The 16,281-nt window shown below is 39.6% G+C and overlaps 2 protein-coding genes and 1 pseudogene across 2 annotated transcripts in view; 2 read left to right on the top strand and 1 right to left on the bottom strand.

Moving 5' to 3' along the window:
• Window positions 1-16,281, bottom strand: part of SRGAP1 (SLIT-ROBO Rho GTPase activating protein 1) — a 285,374-nt gene that overhangs the window by 216,183 nt on the left and 52,910 nt on the right. The window lies entirely within an intron of this gene.
• On the top strand, window positions 453-568 carry LOC122474197 (annotated as a pseudogene).
• On the top strand, window positions 14,632-15,292 carry LOC122473942 (40S ribosomal protein S15a-like). Its single transcript, XM_043564798.1, has one exon. The coding sequence runs from the start codon at window positions 14,670-14,672 to the stop codon at window positions 15,048-15,050; it is 381 nt and encodes a 126-aa protein (XP_043420733.1). The 5' UTR covers window positions 14,632-14,669; the 3' UTR covers window positions 15,051-15,292.

Raw genomic sequence — 16,281 nt, 5'->3', positions numbered from 1 at the left:
CCTCACCACCACATAATTGCTATCATTATGTTTTTAACCTCTTAATTCTGCTTTGCTACCATGTCTCCTAGATATTGCTAAGACATTACCGTAAGGCTCCATCTATTTTTTTCCCTCAAAAATGTGCCATGACTTAAATGTGTTTCAAAATACCCAGTATTACTGTACCTGAAGAGAGGCTGCGGACAGTGGCATCTCAATGCTTACAAGTTCAAAATGGGGCCAAAGAGGGTAGGGAAGGAAATGGGCTACCTGCTGTTAGTCTGGAATGATAAATTTAATAATCAAGTAGTTAGAAGTATATCAACTAAAGAAAATAAAACAGTAGGTTACATACCAGTGACTAGGAGGTAGGAATAAATCCAGAACAGAAGGCACAGACGCTTTAGTTAAAATGATTAGGCTGCCAGAGATTGGGAAAACAATTTCCTGCTAATAATATCTGACTATATATCACTTCTTGGCCTTCTGGCTAAGATCAAGTGTAGTATCTGTTCTTATCAGTTTAATATCTGACTATAGAAATCACCTACTAAGTAGCAATAATCTTACCAAAATTACAACTTCCAAGTCTTCAGGTTAGATTTTGAACTTAACCTTGTTCAAGTCATTCGATCACCCAATCAAGCATTCATAAAACATCTCTTAATTATGCAACACTGCATCTGACTTCCTGGAGTAAATAAAAGATTCAAACCCCCTTCCTACAGAAATTTATACTCTGATGGTTAGTTGTTTTTTTTTTTTTTTTAATTTTTTTTTCAACGTTTATTTATTTTTTGGGGGACAGAGAGAGACAGAGCATGAACGCGGAGGGGCAGAGAGAGGGCGACACAGAATCGGAAACAGGCTCCAGGCTCTGAGCCATCAGCCCAGAGCCCGACGCGGGGCTCGAACTCCCGGACCGCGAGATCGTGACCTGGCTGAAGTCGGACACTTAACCGACTGCGCCACCCAGGCGCCTCTCTGATGGTTAGTTTTCTGACAACTTGGATAGGATATAGTACCCAGTAACTTAATCAAACACTAATCTAGGTGTTGCTCTGAAGGTATTATGTAGATGCTTAACATCTATAAACAGCTGACATTAAGTAAATGAGATTAGCCTCCATAGTGTGTGGGCTGCAATTATTTGAAAAGCCAAATGGGCAAATACTAAAGGTTTCCCAGAGAGAAGGAATTCTGCCTCAAGGCTACAGCGTCAATTCCTGCCTGAATTTCTAGCCTGCTCTCCTGCCCTATAGATTTTGAACCTGCAGAAAACTACACCACTATGGATTCTGTTTCCCTGGAGAACCTGGACTGATATGCATTCTTATAAACAATTAGAAGCAAATAGTAAATGGGAAGAACAAACTGCTATAAAGATGCCTTATAAAAGCATGTCCAAGAGCATACACTCAAGTATTTCCAGTATAATAGGATAATTTCTATCATGGAGCTAAGTACAAAAGACAGTAAGAATATAGAAGGGCTTATATTTGCCTAAGGGTAGTTACAGACAGTCCAAAAGACCTTTCTTGAAAGGATACAAAGAGAATTTCTTACAGAAAAGGGAAAAGCACCTGCAACTGAGAAGAAATGCTAGAATGCACAGTATATGTACTGAAGCATAAACTAAAAGATCAGAACGAAGGTCAAGGAACAGAACAAATGATAGGATAGGAGATAAAGTGGGTCGCATACAAAAGGCCATGTCTGCATGTGAGAAAGATAAGATCATGGAAGACAAGGCTTAAAGTGTACTAAGCCCTGAAAAGTCATAGCTGTTCAATTTGATTTGATAAATGCATAAATGAATGCTGTTAGCTTACATTAAATTGTTACTGTAAAGATGTAGCTAAAATGAGATGAAGAACAAGTTCAGCAATGTGGCAAGATACAAGATCAATATACAAAAATTAATTCTGTTTCTATATACTAACAGTGAGCAATCTGAAAACAAAATTAAGAAAATCCCATGTACATTATTACACAGCTAAAAGAATCTCTAGGAAAACTTTAACAAGTTTAACACTTTTGTGCCAAAAACTGTAAAACACTGTTGAAAGCTGTTAGAGATCCAAATAAATGAGAAAACATTGCTTGTTCATTGATCTTAAGACTTATTATCTATAAGAAGGAAATACTACAGATTCAACACAATCCACAAAGTCTCAGTTTGATTTTTTGCAAAAACTAGTAAGTTGGTCCTAAAATTCATATGGAAATGAAAGCAACCCAGGATAGGACAAGAAATGAACAAAAAAAAAACAACCTTCAAAAAAAACCAAGTTGGAAGACTTACACTTCCAAACTTACAACAAAGCTATAATAATCAAGACAGTGTGGTACTGGCATAAGGATATACATATATATCAATGGAACAGAACAGAGTCCAAATACAAATCCTCACATTTGTGGCTAATTGATTTTCAACTGGGACAAGACAATTGAAATAGTCCTTTCAACCAATGGTGATGGACAACTAGATATGCACATGCAAAAGAATGCATTTGGATCTCCACCTCACATTTCACACAAAACAAAAAAAAAAACGGATCAAAGACCTAAATGTAGGAACTAAAACTATAAAACTCCTAGAATACACAGTAAATATTTAGGACCTTGGTTTAGGCAATGGTTTCTGAAATATGGCACTAAAACCACAAGTGACAACAGAACAGGTAAGCTAGACTGAGACCCATCAAGAAAACGAAGACAATGCTCAGAATGGCAGAAAATATCTGCAAGTCATATATTTTACAAGGGATCTATACGTAGAACATATAAACAATTCTTACAATTCAACAGTAAGACAAGTAAGTCAATTTAAAAATAGGCAAAGGGAGTGCCTGAGTGGCTAAGTCAGTTGAGTGTCTGACTTCAGTTCAGGTCACAATGTCAGTTTGTGAATTATAGCCCTGCGTTGGGCTCTCTGCTTAGAACCTGAAGCCTCCTTCAGATTCTGTGTCTCCCTCTCTCTCTTCCCCTTCCCTGCTCATGCTTGCACTTGCTCACTCCCTCAAAAATAAAAACGTTTAAATTTTTTTTTAAATAGGCAAAAGAATTTGAAGAGACATTTCTCAAAAAAATATATATATATATATGTGTGTATATATATATGTGTATATATATATATATACACACACACAAATGTCCATTAAGCACATGAAAAGATGCTCAATATCATTAGTCACCAGTGAAATGCAAATCAAAACCACAAAGAGATGCTACTTCACACTCAGGATGGCTAATACCACAAAGTCAGATAATACCAAGTGTTGATGAGGATGGAAGAAAATTAGCACCCTCATATATTTCTGGTGGGAAAATAAAATGGTACAGCCACTGTGGAAAACAATTTGGTGATTCCTCAAAATGCTAAACACAGAGTTACCATAGGACTCAGCAACTCCACTCCCAAGTATATGCTCAAGAGAATAGAAAATTTATGCCCATAAAAAAATCTGTACACATATGTTCATAGGATCATTCCTAACAGTAAAAAAACAAACAAAAAAACCAAAAAAACAAAAAAACACCAAAATGTCCATCAACTTATGGATGGATAAACAGTACTGGTATAGCCATACAATGGAATCTTAGTCATAAAAAGGACTGAGGTACTGACGCATGCTACGACACAGATGAGCCCTGAGAACACATGCTCAGTGAATGAAGCCAGTCACAAAAGATCAAATATTTATAGGATTCCATTGATCGGAAACATCCAGAATAGACTAATCCACAGGAAAAGATAGATTAGTGACTGCCTGGGGATGGGGTGGGGTTAGGATAGCTAATAAGAATTTTCTTTTTGGGGTGTGGAGAATGTTCTGAGTTTAGATTGTGGCACACTCTGAATATACTAAAAACCACTGAACCACTTTAAATGTGTGAATTTCATGGAATGTGAAATGTATCTCAATAAAGCTGTAAAAACAGGGAGCTATGATGCAGTTGGATAATCAAACTTGCTTAAGCAGAAAACCTTTTCAAAATAGAGAAGATGTGTTAACGGGAAGGTGCTACCAGAAAATGAGAGAAATAAAGTGTGAGACTTTGAGGTTTTCTCAAGGGGGTGGGGGGGGGGGGGGGGGGGGGGGGGGGGGGGGGGGGGGGGGGGGGGGGAGGCTTGTGACCACTCCATGCCCAACCTCCCAGGAATAGGATTTTGAACAGTCATACAAAGATTAAAGGCATTTGGAGTGGAGTTCCTTGAATGTTAACACCTTAGAGACCCTGTCTTTGGATTCTTATAACTTGGTTCCCCAGAACTACCCCAGATTTTGGTTGTTCAATTCTCCTTCAATTCTGTCTCCCATAATTAGAGTTCTATAATTTCAGTAAGTTCTGTCTTCCTTGCTTCGGTTACCCAGAGTCAGTTTCTGCTAGGAAAAAGATGGATTATTTTTGAATATTTAGGGAAGGCCACTGGATATGTACAAGCATCATGAGATTTACTGAGGCAAAGTGTGAGACTTAAACTAATTTCCTCTGAAGAATTTCTGACACAGATCATTCCTTCAGGAATTCACCTAGTGATACTGATAGGTTACTGTAACAAATTGTTGTTCTGACTTCACTAGGCAGAGACCCAAGAGATTCTTTTCAGTGACCTAGTGTTCCCTATGCTTTTAAGGAAACCAGATAGATATATGAATACTGTTACATCTAACACTTTTTTGGTTTCAAATGTAATGTCTTAACACTTTTTAAAAAAAAGGTAAACCCAATCACTAGGATACTGCTGACAAATCTTACATACCTGAACAGTGTTTTCTCAAATTTGAATTATAGATGAATTTTTTTTTTTTAATATGAAAAGGTCCTGGAAAAATCGAAAAACCTCAAATTGAGAAAACTTGTATCACCATTTTAGCTTCATAATGGCTATTAACATCCATTTGATTATAAAAGCCAAAGTCAGTGGGACTGCAAACAATTCAACGTCCATCAACAGGTGAATGGACAAACAAAATGTCAGGTCCAAACAATGGAACACTCATCAGCAATGAAGTGAAATGAACTACTGACCTGCTACAACCTGATAAACCTCAAACATCATGTAAGTAAGTGAGACCAGATCCAAAAGATCACAGAGTGCTTGATTCCATTTATGTGAAATGTCGAAAAAGGGCAACTTTATAGGGCCAGCCTGCAGATCAGTGGGTACTTGGAACGGCCAGCTAGACCAAGGGTGAACAAAATAAAAACAGGAGGGATTTCTTTTGGTGGGGGGTAATGGAAAGGTTTTCAATCTAGACTGAACCTCCACGTTAGCCTAGGAAGAGCCAAACCACAAACCGTAGACTGCCGTGTGATGGCTGCACAACTCTATAAATTTACTGAAATCACTGAAATGTACATGTAACAACAGGTGAATTATACGGTATGTGAATTATAGTTGAATAAAGCTTTTTTTTTTTTTTTTTTTTGGAGGGGGGGAGTAAACGCAAGGCAACATTATGTTGAGAGATCATGATCCAAGATACACCCCTTTGGGAGCACAGAGAAAACTTTTAAAGCATTTAAATACAAATTTACAAAGAATTCAGGGACCTCTGAGAATGCCGTCATAGATCCCGACATAGCTAAGAAAAATTGCCCCAAGAGTGTACAATAAATAGTCTTGGCAAAGTTTTCTGGGGACCTAAACATTTTTACCCTCTTTTGCATGTGCACAAAAAAGACAAAACAAATTGGAAATGCTTTATACTCATTTTAAGGACAATCCTTCTAGAGTGATGTATACAAAGTCCTAGTCCTTTCTGTTATATTTTCATTTAGCATATGCATTTATTAAAAACAAGACTGTAAAAATACATGTTTTCACAAATAACCTATAGTTCTACACCTTTGTATTTTTTTTAAGCCTATCAACTGTAGGAACTCTCCAGTCTCTTCCAGTAAAAACTCTGGAACCCCTCTCTAGGTTGTATTAAGTTTTGCTTATCATAAATAGCAAAACTGATTTTCCCAGTTTGTTCTTTTCCTTGTTTTATTTTGGTTTCTTTTTTTTTTTTTTTTTTCTGTTGTAGAAATTACTAAATTGTAACACAGTTGAATCTTTCAGTCTTCTTTCTAGGTTGTTTATCTTCTAGTTTCAAGGCTGCAAGTTATCATTCTTCCATTGGCCTGATTATAATCTTTTAAAACACAATGCACTGAGCACACTATCTCGATGACTCAGGCACATCTCCCAAAGTGAAGTATCCCATTTTGCTGTGTTACTGTGCCAACACAGCAAAAGAGCTTACTGAGGTATGTGGGAGTGTCTGTCACCCATTAAATGGCCCTAGGCTGCCAAGGCCGAAATCCTTCCTCTGTTGTCATCCTGTCTGCTGTCATTTCTCACATCTGTCTGTGGGTCTGTTTACAGCTAGCACTGTTTCTCCTTTCCATGTACTGACTCCATTGTTCTAGGATTAGGAAGCAGACTTAACTTGCTGGTTTAGAGGTGTATATAAATCAAAGCTGGGGTTTGAGGTTCTGAATAGAGGTTTTAAATTCCCCAGTATGTAAACTGCAGGAGCCCCAGTACCTTCACTTGGCTTTTTCAAAAACATGCTGACGTGGGGCACCTGGGTGGCTCAGCCAGTTAAGCATCTGACTTTGGCTCAGGTCAAGATCTTGCGGTCAGTGAGTTCGAGCGCCGCGTCGGGCTCTGTGCTGACAGCTCAGAGCCTGGGGCCTGCTTCAGATTCTGTGTCTCCCTCTCTTTCTGCCCCCCATTCACCCTCTGTCTCTCTCAAAAATAAATAAAACAGTTTTAAAAAATTTCAAAAACATGCTGGTGCTTTACCAAGATAACTGGAGCACCGCATACTACCGCGCTGGGACTCCTCTGCTTGGCCGTCTCCAACCCAGCTCTTAAGGAACTCAAAAGCAGGGACAACTTAGTTGTCCGTTAACTTGGACACAGGCAGCCCCTACCTCCTCCCCTGCCCAGACTTTGATAAATGAGAACATTTTCTTTTGTATTTGAACATAGCATGCTTCAGAGTTCTGACAACCCCTTAGCAAGAACCTAGCAATGCAGAATTGTCGCTTCAGGTAAAATCCACAACCATGGCCAAAAGCAGACGTCCAAAGATGTTTCAGGATTAGGAACTATAGCTATTTTCAAATTTTTATAATCTAATTAACTGAATTTAAAATACATAATACTACATAAATTTCCCTGGAAGGATAGGAATGAAATTGGTGCTACTGTTTCCTTTGTGTGGAAGGAAGGTCAGACAGCAGAAGGGCAAGGGGGAACTTTTCATTCTACATTAACACTTTTTGGATATTGAATATATGACTCTATTCCTTTGACAAAAATAAATGGAAACTTTTTAACAACTGCATTATAGAAGTAAAGCCTACCAGGGCATATCAGAAGCCAACTGATCAGGAAAGCGCCAAGCATAGTCCACTGTGGGCCAGGGAGAACAAAACCTACTTCTTAAATTATTTCACTTTCTACCCTCAACATCTGGGTTCTGTCTGATGGTCCCCAAGGCTTTGTTTTGGCTCCTGCCATCATATCCACATTCCAACCCAAAGAAGAAAAGAGCACAATCCTTCTAAGGACACAACAACGAAGTTGCACAGATCATTTCTATTCACATCACAATGGTCAAAACTTAGTCACATGGCCATACGTAACTGCAAGGGAACGTGGAAAATAGTCTTTAGAAGGCATAGGTCCAGCTAAAACTTGGGAGATTACTAACGGAGAAAGTAGTACAGGTGTTGGGATACAAATAACTGTGGCAACTTCAGCCACAAATGAGTTAACACACAACTTAAGGGTAAGAGTTGTCTGTGGTGGGAGACAACAGAACACAACCCAGGGGCTTCAGGTACATTAATAACATTTCTTAAGTGATTACAACACAGGCTCTCATTTTTCACTATTATTCCTTTAAGAGTGTATGTGTGTACATCACATTCATTATGTGTATTTCACAATTTAAAAACATCAAAGTTGTTGAGGCAGTGTATGGGCACATGGGGATTTATGCTATTCCCTCTACTTTTGAGAATGCTTGCAAACCTCTAGAACAAGAGTTTTATATGCACACCTTACACACGTATACTTTCATCTTAATACCCTCTCAGACACAGAATTAAAAACCTACTTTGTAAAACGTAATGTCCTAAACATGGTTACATGCCTCCATGCATTTGTTATATGGATGTCAAAGAAAGGACTATGCAATCTTTAAAATGCTTACTGTCTAATAAGGAGATCACTATTAAAATACTACAGTCTATGATGGAGTGACAGAATGAGTACAGACAGAATCCAGAGAAAGGAGAAGTCAGTTGGTTTAGGGAAAATGAGGTTGCTGTCCTTGGAAATGAGCAAATGTGACAAAAATAGTAAGTAGTTAATAAAAATAATAAACATGCAAACTAATTTTAAGCAATTAGATTTGTGCAAGCCTCTTCATGCAGCTGTCATTTTGTCTCAAAGTTAAGAATCCAGTTAAGTACAATCTGAGGAAGTGGAAAGAAAAATAAACTGCTGCTCTACTTGGACATATTAAAATCCACGTTGCTACTTTATAACCAAGTCTTGTCAATCACTTTAGGGAGGCCTTCTGGACAGGCACCCCAGTCTCTCTGAAGGAGGCGGTGAGGCAAAATGATTGTGGACATCTGCAGTGAGGCTGCTCATGTTTGGATCTCCGGTCCACCCTCTGCAAGCTGTGGGATCATGCTATAGAGGATGCTTCACCCTTCTGTGCCTCAGTTTCCTTATCTATAATATTTGGATAATGATAGTATCTTCTTACAAGAGATACTGTGAGGCTCATCCTGTTCTTGGAACAGTGTCTGGCACATAGTAAACATCCATGTTTGTTGCTGCTGCTGTTACCCATGGCTCTTGAAATATGAGCTCATCAAGTGTCCCCTATAGTTCACCAGGGTGGGGGAGGTTATTTTGGACAAACTACAGACCTGAATTTTTGTAAAATATCCTGATGATTGTTACAACGCCACGAAGGCCAAACAAGGCAGCTTTGCAAGCTAAATCTAGTGAGCCACCAAAGCCCAACTTAAATTTTTACGGAGAACCATGTTAGGCAAGTTGCTGCAGTAAGAGGTTATGAAAATAGAATTTTGGCAAGTTACAGGGCTCAAATGCTTCTAACCTACACAGCTGATTATTTCTCATATGGGTTACCTTCCTTGATGATTATCTGGTTAATTTTTAATCTCAGGCTCTCCTGTGTCACCTCTCCCATGCTCTAGTCCAGCTTTCTTTCTAAAGCAGCTGGGAATCGAAGCCATGATTAGAAAGAGCTCCCACCAAAGCTCAGAGTTGGGGGGGAGGGTGTCTAAAAACGTACTGCGCACACCCGTAAGTGAGAAATGCTAAACTGTGTGATGCCAACTATGGATAGTCTAGGATTATGGAGAGCACACCATGGGGCAAAACAAACAGGAAAAAAATGGTGTTTTACGTGGATGAAGCAAACTCTTGCTCCGCCTTAAAGCACAAGTACAATTCAGATAGAGAGGGAAAGGAAGAATCAACAGTGAAAGCAGAAAGATGGGGGAGCTCAGCACAGGCCATGACGAGACCAGACAAGATAACACAACAAAAAGTCTTTGTTTTGGAGGACTGGGAAAAATAAGATTGCATGGCTAAACATGGGACTAGACTATGCATGGCTTTTTCTTTAACGATTAATCCACTATTAGAATTATTAGTCCAAGGGTTCTCATTCTCTCACTGTAGAGAAGAAAGTAACACACCATATTAGGAATAGTGCTTTTGAAGAACTAGGAAGTTTCTCCAGCATAAGGACCTTATCTGCATTGGTCTATAAATTCTTAGCACCTAGGACAGGAACTGGCACACAGTTTAATTGTTTAAAAAATGCCCAACAGCAGCGCCTGGATGGTTCAACTGGTTAACTTTTTTTTTTTTTTAATGTTTATTTAGTTCTGAGAGAGACAGAGTAGGAGTCGGGGGAAGGGCAGAGAGAGGGAGACACAGAATCTGAAACAAGCTCAGGTCAGAGCCTGACTTGGGGGCTCAAAGTGGGAGATCAGTGACCTGAGCTGAAGTCAGGTTGCTCAACCGACTGAGCCACCAAGGTGCCCCAAGGTTCTGGCTCTTGATTTTGGCTCAGGTCATGATCGCCTTGTTCTGATGCTTCAGGAGATCCAGCCTCCATCAGGGTCCATGCTGACAGCACAGAGCCTGCTTGGGTTATTCATATTCATTCATTCATTCATTCATTCATTCTCTCTCATGCGCGCTGTCTGCCCCTCCATGCTCATACACGTGTACTTTCTCAAAATAAATAAAACTTTAAAAAATAAACAAAAATGCCTGACAAGGAAATGTCTGAACAATAGCCACATGGCAACAGACAAAAACAGCAGGTCATGACTGTCTAACAACAACAACAAAAAAAGTGCCTAAGTCTGAATGAGAGTTCACATTCTGTAAATATCAAACAGACATGTTTCATTACCTCTATCACTTTCTCCTGTTATTTTTAAGCCTCCTCTTTAGCATGCATGTTTTTTTTTTTTTTTACATGATTTCTTTTTAAGCTTGATGGGGGCGGAATTCTAAACCGTAATTTCTTCCTTGTAACTTTATTTTTAATTAGAAAACAAAACAAAAAATAAACGTTGAAAAAAAAATTAAAAAAAAAAAAAGGGGCGCCTGGGTGGCGCAGTCGGTTAAGCGTCCGACTTCAGCCAGGTCACGATCTCGCGGTCCGTGAGTTCGAGCCCCGCGTCAGGCTCTGGGCTGAAGGCTCAGAGCCTGGAGCCTGTTTCCGATTCTGTGTCTCCCTCTCTCTGCCCCTCCCCCGTTCATGCTCTGTCTCTCTCTGTCCCCAAAATAAAAAATAAACGTTGAAAAAAAAATTAAAAAAAGAAAACAAAACAAAAAACAACCCCAAAGGCAAATAGAGATGAGGCATTGCTTAGTTCACAACTACAGGCGGAGAGCTGTTCTCATCACCATTTATTTACCAAAGGAGAGAGAATGGTCCACTGGAGGTAATGGGGAATTCCTTAGTTTATCTGGAAAATCACCTTGAACCATCATTTATTACATAGCTTCCCCCCCCTCCAGCTTCCTCCCAACACCTCAATAAAACAATAAACCAGACTTGCTAAGAACTTCTACACCAGTTCTAGAAAGTCCTTTAACACTAATACCCCCTTGGTATGAAGTTCAGCACTTCATGTTTATCCTCAGTTATTTCTAAAGTTGGATGCATTGCAACAGATAGTTTGGGGGGGGGGGTTTAGAGCAAAGATAGTTTAAAAGTAAAGAAACACTTAACAGCTACTTAGGCTCTAACATACAGAATATAGATTAATAAAAAATCATGGGTACACACCAATAAAATACACAACTTACAATATTTTCATTATGTAGCAAACCTGGTCCCATTTGAGAAAGTCAACTTGATCCCTAAAGAAGTTCTAAGGTATAGACCATTATATACTGTAGTAATTTTCATGTATTCATAGTAATTCAACTGGTTCTAAATAAACAGCAAAAACGACAGTAAGACTTAACCAATGACACGTGGCCAATAAATGAAATCCATATATTCAAGACTCTTCCAACTAAAGTGGCCCAATTTGAAGCAAAAAAGTCAAGTAGGTGTGGCTTCCTCAGCATTGCTTTTGCCAAAAGGTACGCCTCAATTCAACCTTACTTGATACATTTGCCTCTTTTTTAAAACAGATTTTTTTCATGTTAATTATTTTTGAGACACAGAGTACAAGAGGGGTAGGGGCAGAGAGACAGAGGATCCCAAGTGGGCTCTGTGCTGATAGAGAGCCCGATGCGGGGCTCAAACTCATGAATCCTGAGGTCATGACCTGAGCGAACGTTGGAAGCTTAGCCGACTGAGCCACCCAGGTACCCCAATACATTTTTTTCTTAAAAAAAAAAAAAAAAGTTTTAGGTGTTGTCTGGGTGGCTCGGTGAGTTGGGCGTCCAACTCGATTTTGGCTCAGGTCATGATCTCAGTTTGTGGGTTTGAGCCCTGAACTGGGTTCCGTATGACAACGTGAAGCCTACCTGGGATTATCTTGCTCTCTCCCCCTCTCTGTGCCCCTCCCCTGCTTGCACTCTTTCTCAAATAAATTTTTAAAAATTTAAAACAAAGTTTTAAAGCACTATCTAACAATGGCAAATATAGGGGCAGGTGGCTCAGTCAGTTAAGCTGTCGGTGTCAGCTCAAGTCATGATCTCATGGTTTCAGGAGTTCAAACCCTGTGTCCGGTTCTGTGCTCACACTGCAAAGCCTGCTTGAGATTCTCTCTCTTTCCCCTCTCTCTACCCCTCCCCCACTGGCACTGTTTTGGTCTCTCTAAAAATAAACTTAAAACAAAATGGTAAATACGAAGATTCCAAAAAGATTAACTAAAATACCAACATACATTAGCTTAAAACTGTTGAACCCATGGGGGAGGGGAACTAAAAAAAAAAAAAAAAAAAAAAAAAAGAGGTTAGAGTGGGAGAGAGCCAAAGCATAAGAGACTGTTAAAAACTGAGAACAAACTGAGGGTTGATGGGGGGTGGGAGGGAGGGGAGGGTGGGTGATGGGTATTGAGGAGGGCACCTTTTGGGATGAGCACTGGGTGTTGTATGGAAACCAATTTGCCAATAAATTTCATATATATAAACAAAACAAAACAAAAACAAAACAAAACAAAAAACTGTTGCTTTGAGTCTTAATGTACACATTATCACAAAGGATTCTCACCGAGTATTTTTTGGTACCTATTTCAGTTCTATAATATTTATGTAATGTGACATAAATCTTTTAAAAGTTTTAACATACCCTGCTTAAAACTCTGCAAAATCTAAATTTTAATTTGAGGAAATTTCCCATACTGGAACAGAGACTAAAGTGCCCAATGATGTGTCCATTTATCTGGCAGAATTACATTTTAAAATTATCATAAAAGGATTACATGAGATGTTCAAGGAAAATGTTCCCATTCAAGATAACATTAGGAGTATTTGGAATGAATACAGAATGAATATTCTTATAAATTAACAATGGGATGTACCGGGCTGACTGTATTAGATTCCGTAACTGCAAAACCAAGCTCTTCACTGCCATGTTGGTCTCCACATTTCTGAATGAATTAAAAGGCTTCCAAACAAGCTTCCTTTCCAGCACAGGAAATCCTGTTGCCCCCCCCCCCCACCCCGCGAGTATGCGTCATGCTCACAGATTTTCATTTCTCAACCCTTTAAAGGCCAACATTAACCGTATTTCACAGGAAGTTCTTCCTTAATTCCTCCAATAGTTTGTAGGATACACTTTGGTTAGACACAAGGTCAGCGTAAATTGAGCTCCACTTTCTTATCACAGCATAGCAGCTGCGAAGAGGATGAGACACCACCACCCCATGTACCCAAACCTTTCTTTTTCTCAGGCTCTGAAATATATTAAGCGGCAGGTGGGTGGGCCTTCTGTGCCTTCTTGTTCTTGGATTTCTATATTAATATCTGGAAATACCTTTGCAAATCATCAAGGGACAAAACTCTATTCCCCGCCCCCAAATCTAAATGCTAACCCAAATGAAATACCCAGAAAGATTTCTATTAGTTAACTGTGTTCCCAAATTGAATTTGAGGCTCAGAATAACGACACATGAAAACGCAATTAAATGCAATCTAATGCAGAAACATTTTACTAAGTGGAGAGCACCGTATTTCAATAGGACTGTGGCAAATCATGCTATTTTAAGACACATCTGAAAGAGCAGGCAAGGTAAACTGAGGGGGTGACCAATGGGATTCTTGAGAGCATGTTCAAGCATTGCCGCCTAAATAAAAGGCTAATTCCTTTTAGAGGAATTTTCTTTCACCTCCTCCCTAGACTGTACACAGATTTCATTGATGAGGGTGAAAATATCCCTTTGCTCCACATAACCAAGCCATTAAAACAATGTAGTGGTAGTACATTTGAGACCACAATTGGCATGCCCAAACATTATTCTCCTAAGTACAGCTCTAGTGGCCTTGGTTCTCACACTATTATCTCCCCTAAATTTGGCTGCACATATTGTTATGGAGCACATTAGCCTAATTCCCCAAACAAAAGTAATCTCAATATTTATTCCTATGGAAACCAAATCAAAATAGCACATATGTTCTAGTAGCAGGCTTTTACTGTGACCAGATCTTTTATTTAAAAACAGAAAATCTGACCCTGTCAAAAATGGACAATTCAAGGGTTTCATTTACATTACAAAAGAGTTAGTAACTTAGAATGATCTTTTCAATGTTAATTAACATTCAATTGACATCTGTTGTATAAAAAGAGGTCTATCAAATCAGTCTGCTCCTACCACCATTGCCCAAAATATGGCCACCCACACTGTGTGGTAACAAGAGAGGTCCATACGTGTTCAATGGGAATAGGGTTCTCTGATCAAGCAAATCAAATCCAGTGTGAAGGATTTTCTGAATGTATTTGGAACAATCAAGGCTCCCCAAAGTTGTCTGACTACAGAAGCTTATTTTCAAATAATTCCAAATTAACTGAGAGTTAGCATTCTTCAGAAGACACTGGGAAATGTTGCTTTCAAAAAAAGATCCTCATTCCTATGCACAGACACAGTCCCCATAGTATGTACAGAGTGTTCAACAAAACAAGCCATCTTTCTGTGCCACCATATTGGTACTCATGATGGTTTTGGCAGATGCTCTAAAGAGTATTAACAACGCTGCAAAGAGAGGCAAATGCCAACTTATTAGGCCATTCTCCAAAATCGTTATCCGGTTTCTGACTGTGATGATGAAGCATGGTTACATTGGTTTATTTGAAATCACTGCTGATCACAGAGCTGGGAAAATGGTTGTGAACCTCATGAGCCGATTAAACAAGTGTGGCGCGATCAGCCCCAGATTTCATGTACAACTCAAAGATCTAGAAAAATGGCAGAATAATCTGCTCCCATCCAGCCAATTTGGTTTCATGGGACTGACAACCTCAGCTGGCATCATGGACCATGAAGGAGTAAGATCAACGCACACAGGGGGAAAAATCCTGAGATTCTTTTCCTAGGGATGGAATATATACATGCGAATAAAATGCTTCCATTGGAAAAAAAAAAAAAAAAGAGCCAGTGCTAGAAAAATGTAGCAATTTCACAAAACATCTAGACTTACTAACACTCTGTTGCTGTAGGGTCATAACTAGCTGAAGGTCAGCAGTGGAGTTAGACCACTTACACAGGGGACAAACACTGATTTGTTTCTGAGAGAGAGAGAAAACCCACAAAGCTGTGAGATCACACCCTGAGCCTAAACGGAGTCTGATGCTTAACTGACTGAGCCACCCAGGCACCCCAAGGGGTTTGGAACTTTCATTCGCACCCCACCCCACCCCCACCTCTAGGGAGGGGAGATGAATGGAGGTTGAATCAATCAATGGTGCCTACGTGATGAAGCCTCGATAAACACTCCTAGGGAAGGCATCTGGCCAGCTCCCAGGCTGGCGAGCACGCAGAAGTGCTGGAGGAATGATGTACCTGGAGAAGGCATGGAAACTCCACACCCCTCCCCATTCCAGGCTCTGTGCATCTCTTCCAACTGGCTGTCTGAGTTGTGTCCTTTCATAATAGGGCAGTAATCTAGAAAATAAATGGTTTTCCTGAGTTCTGTGCACCATTCTAGCAAAGGATCAATTGTTTGCCCTGAGGGGGTGGGGTGGGGGGTGGAATTGGAACTTACAATTCATAGCTGGTTGGTCAGAAGCCAAGGTGACAACCTGGACTTGGAATGGACATCTGAAGTGGGGGCAGCCTTGTAGGGCTGAGCCCTTAGCCTGGGGACTATCTCCAGGTAGACAGTGTCAGAATGGAGTTAAATCCTAGGACACAAAGGAGTTAAACTGTAGGACACCTAGCTGCTAAGAATTCCTTGGTGTCAGAAAAATCACCACATATTTGGTGGACAGAGGTATTCTGAGTTGAGTGTAGAGGAAAGAAGAAAAACAGAATTTTCTCTTGCACTGCTGAACTGGGCAATGCAGGGCCGATAGTTCCGTAAACTTTTCCAAACATACTTCCTATATATGTGCAACATTAAACCTTTTCTACAGTGGCTTAATAATTTCCACGTGGGATAAACAGAAGATCGGAGAAGCCAAAGAAAGACTCTGGTCTTGGTTTGAACATTAACTTTCATATTAAACTATCCTATTGGGCCAGATCTTAAAAAGTCACAACAGAGTGCCTTGAACACAGTAAATGCTCAATAAATGTTTTTTCAGTAAACAGATGAAGGCTTTCACT

The sequence above is a fragment of the Prionailurus bengalensis genome, chromosome B4 (assembly GCF_016509475.1).
Source record: "Prionailurus bengalensis isolate Pbe53 chromosome B4, Fcat_Pben_1.1_paternal_pri, whole genome shotgun sequence".
Taxonomy (NCBI): Eukaryota; Metazoa; Chordata; class Mammalia; order Carnivora; family Felidae; genus Prionailurus; species Prionailurus bengalensis.
Note: the sequence above shows the minus strand (reverse complement) of the source record. Positions and strands in the feature narration are given on the sequence as shown.

What these genes read in the sequence shown, in the direction of transcription:
- LOC122473942 (XM_043564798.1), top strand. Translation starts at nt 14,670, where the DNA reads ATGATGGTTTTGGCAGATGCTCTAAAGAGTATTAACAACGCTGCAAAG.